Source organism: Aphelocoma coerulescens, chromosome 12 (genome assembly GCF_041296385.1).
Source record: "Aphelocoma coerulescens isolate FSJ_1873_10779 chromosome 12, UR_Acoe_1.0, whole genome shotgun sequence".
NCBI classification, from domain to species: domain Eukaryota; kingdom Metazoa; phylum Chordata; class Aves; order Passeriformes; family Corvidae; genus Aphelocoma; species Aphelocoma coerulescens.
Genome location: NC_091026.1, coordinates 3,568,438 through 3,575,220, shown reverse-complemented (window position 1 = coordinate 3,575,220; position 6,783 = coordinate 3,568,438). Strand labels below are relative to the sequence as shown.

Below are 6,783 nucleotides of genomic sequence, written 5' to 3'. Positions count from 1 at the left end.
CTCACCAGGGAGTAGTGCCCTCGTGGCTCTGGGCCTGTTCTACAAACTCCCCACACTCTTCTTTCTCCCACAAAAGGAGAGGACGAGCCCCTGGAGAAGACCGCGGTGGTTCTGCACAGGGACTCACTGCTGACAAGAGCCATGGCAGAAGGGAAGCAGGAGGCCCCTGATGCCAGAGAGCCAGGTGAGGGCAAAGCAGCCCTCCCGCAGGCTGGCACAGGGGCTGTCGGGGCAGCCAGCGTGGGGCCCGGAGCGGAGGCAGGGGGAGGCAGGAGCTGCCCAGCCATGCTGGGGCTGGGAGCCTCCTTCCTCCCCAAGGGGGGCCCAGCCGGGCCAGGGGGCAGCTGTGGGGACACCCGTGCCCGCGCTGTCCCCTGCTCCCCAAGGCCTCCAGGCCTGCCCATCAGCCAGGCAGGCAGGGCCAGAGCAGCCCTTGGGGCCGATGCTGCGGGCTAAGAGCCCCGCAGAGGTGCCCGGTGCCATTGGCTCTGTCCCCTGCAGCATGCCTGCTGTGCCGCCGCGCAGAGGCTGACCCGGACATCTGCGGCGACAAATGGGAGAAGCACGGGCTCTGTGCCCACGTCTTCTGCCTGGTGAGCTGCGCTGAGCCTCTCTCCAGCACTGCAGTGGGCAGCCCCTGCCACTCTCTCCTCATCAGCTCCCTGCCTTTGCCACAGAATTTCGCCAGCCTCATTTTTCAACAAGACAGTGATCGGATTGGACTCAAGGGGTTTCGCCCTCGCGATATCCAACTTGCAGTCAGCCGGGCGGCTCAGCAGGTGAGAGCCTGACAAGAGCAGGGAGGCTTGTGCCAGGCGAGGTTTGCCAGGGCTTAGCCCAGACCCCACAAAAGAAAGGCCGGCCCTTCCCACCAGCTGTGGGACAAAAGTCTGGCTCCCAGCAGCTCCACAGAGGCTCTGGCACAGGAGCCTCTTCCTCCAGGCGGGTCTGTGGGCTGAGACCCAGCAGCGGCCACAGTCCTGCGCCCTGCCCGGAGCCGTGGGGCTGCCTGGGGAGGCCCGAGGCTGCCTCTGATGGGGCTGCTTGGCTCTTTCCAGCACTGCTGCGTCTGTGGGGAGACTGGGGCCACCATCATGTGCTGTCACGAAGACTGCGACAGATGGTTCCACCTGCCCTGTGCCAAGGAGGGTCACTGTGTGACTAACTACATAACCCCATACAGGTACGTCCTCTCCCGTTCTGGCCACCCCTGCAGAAGGACCCAGCACGTCTCACTTTGCCCATCCCTTTTCCCCCAGGTCCTACTGCCCTGAGCACTCCCCAGAACAGGATGTGACGGTGATTCCGGAGCCGGGCACCGAATGCCCCATCTGCATGGAGCCTGTGGAGGAGAGAAAGAGCTACACAACACTGGTGTGCCCAGCGTGCAAAAGGGCCTGGTTCCACAGGGACTGCATCCAGGTAGGAGCCATTCCCGCAGCCCCGGGGCACAGCAGGTGCTCAGCAGCACCAGGGCCTTGCTCACACTGCTGCTGTTTGCCCTGCAGGGACAGGCCTTGCGCGCTGGTGCATTGTACTTCCAGTGCCCCCTCTGCAGAGACGATGATGAGTTTCTTGTCCAAATGTTCATCATGGGGATCCGAATCCCCTTCAGGTCGGTGTCCTTCTGCCTGGCTCACAACACAGGAGGGGGCAGCTGCTGTGCCAGGGCCTGCCCCCGCAGTCCTGGCCCTGCCCTGTCCCGTGAGTTTGGGCTTCAGCTTCACGCAAGACTTGGAAAAGCACTGGAGGAAGAGCAGGGACAGCCTGTACCTCCAGGATGGTGGAGCAGCACGAGCTCATCGGCTTCTCCTTTCCTCATCAGAGAGCCAACATGGGAGGACAACGATGCCTTTGCAGAATTAGGAGACAGGCACAGCCAGTGCAATGCCAGGAAGTGCCTTTATCCAGGAGGCAGGGAGGAGGCAGAGGAAGAGGGGTAAGTTGGGCAGCTGCACCCCAGGGCTCTGCAGGGAACCTGTGTCTTGGCAAGGGCTCGAAGCAGAAGGAGCCAGAAGAAGAGCTCAGCCGGACAATCCCGAGCTGTGGACGCTTTGTCCTCAGTGCCATGAAACCATTTGTTTTCCCAGGCCCTGGGAACTGCTCCTGTGCTCCTCCTGTGCTGCTGAGGGCACCCACAGGCGCTGCTCTGGCCTCAGAAACGACACACCCAGCTGGGAGTGCGACAGCTGTGCTGATCTGGGCACAGGTATGAGGCAACGCAGCTGCGTGGCCCTGGGCTGGGGTCAGTGCCAAGGCTGGGCTTGGCAGAGCCTGTCCGCTCCTGGAGGGCTGGGGGCACCGCACTGGCCTGGCCTGGCCCAGGCCTGCTGGGCCCCTCTCATTCCTTCTTCCCCTTACAGCCCCCAGGGATGAGCCGGAGCTCTATGCCCCCAGGGATGAACTGGAGCTCAATGTCCCCAGCCTGGCTGGACAGTCAGGATTGGAACCTTCCCATGGATTGGAGCCTTCCCATGGCTCTGCACAATCCGAGGCCATCAGCCCCAACTCTGGCATCCTGGCACCATCGGGTGTGCCTCCCCTGTCTCCATCTCCAGAGACCAGCAAACGCAGCAGCGTCCAACATGCACCAATGGGGCAGCTGCTGCAATCTTCCTCGCTGGAGAGCAGCAGCCCCTGCATGGAGAGTGAGGTGACATCAAGGTCATCAGACACCAGCCATTCCAGAAGCTCTGGGTCTGACCGCAGGCGAAATCGCTCTCGCCGGCAAAGCTGGGCCTCAAATCCACCTGTCCGATCGAGGAGTCGCCGTGACAGGAGCCAGAGCACAGCACCAAGGGCTGAGAGGCCCAGGCACAGAAGGACACCATCGGAGACATCCCCCAGACGCAGCCGCTCCCGCCAGCGACGTCGGGCCTCAAATCCACCTGCCCGGTCGAGGAGTCGCCGTGACAGGAGCCAGAGCACAGCACCAAGGGCTGAGAGGCCCAGGCACAGAAGGACACCATCGGAGACATCCCCCAGACGCAGCCGCACCCGCCAGCGACGTCGGGCCTCAAATCCACCGGTGCGGTCGAGGAGTCGCCGTGACAGGAGCCAGAGCACAGCACCAAGGGCTGAGACGCCCAGGCCAAGGGAGACAGCATCAGGGACATCCACCAGGAGCAACCGCTCCCGCCAGCGACGTCGGGCCTCAAATCCACCTGCCCGGTCGAGGAGTCGCCGTGACAGGAGCCAGAGCACAGCACCAAGGGCTGAGAGGCCCAGGCACAGAAGGACACCATCGGAGACATCCCCCAGACGCAGCCGCACCCGCCAGCGACGTCGGGCCTCAAATTCACCGGTGCGGTCGAGGAGTCGCCGTGACAGCAGCCGCAGGACAGCACCAAGGGCTGAGACGCCCAGGCGTAGGGTGACATTGTCGGAGACATCCACCAGGAGCAACCGCTCCCGCCAGCGACGTCGGGCCTCAACTCAGGCCTCGAAAAGCAGCATGTAGTGTCATCTTTTCTTTCTAGTCCGTCTGCTCTCTGCCGTAAGTGAAGGTGAGGAAGCTCAATACAGGGACCTTGAGATTTGCAGGTCTCTGAGAAAAGTGTATTAACTCTTGACATTGCTATTGGCAGGAATCTGTGCTAAATACCTGATTTCTATGTTACCACCTATTAAGTGAAAAGTCACTTAAGGGGGTGGCTAATTAAAAAGGACACTTGCTCCTGCCTTTAGACTCAAACCTCAGATGTTTCCCCACTGCTTCCCCTTGATAGTGAACCACTCCTTAATGGGCTTGGATACGTTTAGGGAGACAGAAGAGCAAGGTGGCTCTTAGGGAAGCTGTCTTTGGAAAGGACATGTGCTGTGTTGCTATCCTTGAACAATCTGATTTCAGGAAAGCCAAAAGGAAGAAGAAAGAAGAGAGTGAGACACTGCCTCAAGTGTCTGAAGAAATCTATTACGACATTGCTGCTGATTTAAAAGACTTGTTTGGACCTTCAAAGAACAAACCAGAAAACACTGAGGACATACCCTTGGGACAAAGAGGATGCGCAGGACTCTGTCCCAGCTGACCATCTGGGACCTTTGCCTGCGAACGACGTAGCTCAGGAGTCGAGTGCTTTCACTTTTCCTTCTTCGGAGACACACAGGAGTCGGGCATGAAAGAAGGTAACAGCAGAACCCTTCTAACGGTGCCATTCCTAGGAAGAGCTTAAGGCAGGCACTGCAGAGCAATACGGTGTAAAGAGGGTCTGGATCCAGGGGATTTTCAGCAGCAGAAGCCAGTAATTAGGCAGAAGCATTCTGATCTTCATTTCTACTTGCCAGGCTTGCGGTAGATTAAGGAGAGGTAACTCGTGCTTGCATCTCAGAGTTCTGAAAGGCGGGCTTTGAGAGAGAAGGCAGTGGGGTCTTTGCAGAGTGGTGAAAAAGCTTGTTGTCATCCCCTAAATTTCTCAAACAGGGAAAAAGGTGACACACCAGTCCTGGCAAGTTTCATAGAACCCAACCAGATTGCAAAGAAAATGTGTGTTAATGTAGAGTGAAGAGCAAAATCCTGGAGCTGACCCCAAGATTCAAGAATATTTTATTAGTTACTGAATTCTATTCTTGGACCTTTAGAGAATGGAAGCTGAATGACACATCATCATTGGCATGTCCTAACCTCAGATAAAATGAGGCCTTATGAAATGAAGATGAAACAATATTAAATCAAGTCACAGTCTTGTAGGAAAGAAAAGAAACTGTGCAAAGTTACCCAAAAGATTAAAAAACCCAAGGTGCTTTGTGTGCAACAGCACAAAGCAACAAGCCCCCCACACTTCTGCTGAATTCAGAAGGTAGTTAGTGTCTTCTGAATGCAGCGATCAAGGTTTAGGAATACGTGGGAGATGCCTAGAACAAAGGGGAAAATACTGGAGCAGAGATTTAGCTCAGAAAATCTGAGGGGAGAAGATTCTGTCCTTCCTAAATCTGCCTTCTCCAGTGTAAGTATTTCACTTGAAAGGAAGGACTTTTCCTGGCAAGTAGAGGAATAACCTGGTTTTGGCTTTTTTTTCTTTTTTGGTGCTGTTATATTGCAGAGCCTTACATACTGGGACCAATAAAACCGGTAAAAGTCACGTGGCAAGAGGATCCACGTTTCCAAGACAGCAGTTCTGAGAGTGATGATGAGCCTGAGCCATCAGAAATTGGAAAGGACCGAGAAATGCAAGTTCCATTTGTATTGGTTCTCTCCTTGGTTGTCGTAGTTGGATGCTGTGGGCATATTAAGAGCAGCACTCAGGAAATGGGAAACGGACGTTGCACACCTCTGAGCAGTGAAAGTCATCTTGGACAAACCGTTTGTGCTGCACAGAGTCAAAACTCCCAGCAGCCCCTTTGATGTGAAGTTGAATATGAAGAGAGAGAAGTTGAGCACAAGAAATTAACTGGGTCGTTTTGGGTTGACCAAACCCAATCTGAGTTTGGCCAAAAGCCAAAGACACAGTCAGTTTTCTTTTAAAAAGTGGGGGTTTTTATAGAAGGCTCTGTTTGGTTACTGTGGAGTAAAGCTCTTCAATGTTTACCGTTTCTCTGAAGCGCTGCAGCTTTAACTCATGTTCATGGAATTTGGTAGTGCCTTTTAGGATGCTAAAATCCCTTTGTACTTGTCCAGGTTTCTTTCTTTACCCCACACGGAAAGTGCTAGAGTTTTCTTCCTCTCCAAAGATGATGAACGCCTAAGAGGTACAACTGAACTTATTCACCCCTTTTGTGTTTTTTTCCTTTTAAACTCTTACTGGAATTCAGTGAGGAAAAAATGCTGCCCGCTTATGAATGGTTTGTAGTCAACATTTGCCACCCTTACTTGGGGTCTAGGTTGTGGTAGCAGCCCGTGAGGAAGTCCTGGCAAAATAAAGGCTGAGCAGCTGTCTGGCTTTCTTGTCTTTCAGATAATTGCCTAGTAAATATCTGGACTTTTGGAGATTACCAAAAAAATAGTCACTGGACAAGTTGCCTAGACATTTTGGATCCTTTTCAGCATATATATAATCTTAGTGCTCTGTAGTCTTCCAGCCTATCTGATTTACAGCGCGTGTTAAAATGGAGATCTCAGTCCTTAGCCAGCATCAGTTTTCATCCTGGTGTTGAGCTTTTACTGGAGCAGCTGCTATTTCACTGCAATCTAGATTTCAGCATGTTCAGGAGAACTGCTGCTGCCTTTCATTCTTCGTAGTACACGAGGCTGTAACACAGAACATTTCTGTTGGAGCCCACGTGTGGTGGTGGGGGGAAGAGAATAGGAAGGATGCGAAGAATAGGGCTGCTGACTTTATTGCTGTGTTGCTCATGAGTGATCCAAGCAGCAGCAGCAGCAGAAGTGTTTAACCCTTATAATTGGTTCTTTGTTTTGTGCAGAAGGCCCAAAGTTATTTTGTAGATCTGTAGAGCTCAGTGAAGAAAAAGAGGATTGGGAAGACAGACGTAGATTATTGCTTGAGGTGAGTGTGAAACGTCCGTTCCCTGGTAACTGTGGCTGAAAGCTGAGCATGAGGAGGGAACAGGGCTATGAATCTGCATGAGAAATTAATTCAGGACCTCAACAAGAGCCTGAAACTTTGTAATTACCAGAGAACAAAAGTGGTTTAGTATACTGGTGTGTATAACATCAGGTTGTGACGTCACTCAGGTAAACCACTAAATCTCTGCACGTTACAGGACAGGACCAGCGACTTAACTGTACATAAAGAAAGTGTTCAAGAGAAAGAGTGAATTTAGAGACTTCTCCTAATAGTGGATTCAGAAACTTCTAATAATAATACGTTGGATTTTCACTATTTTCAG

The 6,783-nt window shown here is 53.6% G+C and overlaps 1 protein-coding gene across 1 annotated transcript; it reads left to right on the top strand.

The window, feature by feature from the left end:
- Positions 1–141: 141 nt before the first annotated feature.
- Positions 142–4,028, top strand: LOC138117763 (G2/M phase-specific E3 ubiquitin-protein ligase-like). The gene is made up of 10 exons (XM_069028318.1): positions 142–184; positions 502–593; positions 678–779; positions 1,059–1,183; positions 1,260–1,422; positions 1,509–1,619; positions 1,830–1,939; positions 2,091–2,209; positions 2,364–3,185; positions 3,763–4,028. The coding sequence occupies exons 1-10, from the start codon at positions 142–144 to the stop codon at positions 4,026–4,028; spliced, it is 1,953 nt and encodes a 650-aa protein (XP_068884419.1).
- Positions 4,029–6,783: the final 2,755 nt, after the last annotated feature.

What these genes read in the sequence shown, in the direction of transcription:
- LOC138117763 (XM_069028318.1), top strand. Translation starts at nt 142, where the DNA reads ATGGCAGAAGGGAAGCAGGAGGCCCCTGATGCCAGAGAGCCAG. An exon ending in AACTACATAACCCCATACAG is followed by an intron (nt 1,184 to 1,259) that starts GTACGTCCTCTC and finishes CTTTTCCCCCAG; the next exon opens with GTCCTACTGCCCTGAGCACT. An exon ending in TGCCCGGTCGAGGAGTCGCC is followed by an intron (nt 3,186 to 3,762) that starts GTGACAGGAGCC and finishes GGATACGTTTAG; the next exon opens with GGAGACAGAAGAGCAAGGTG.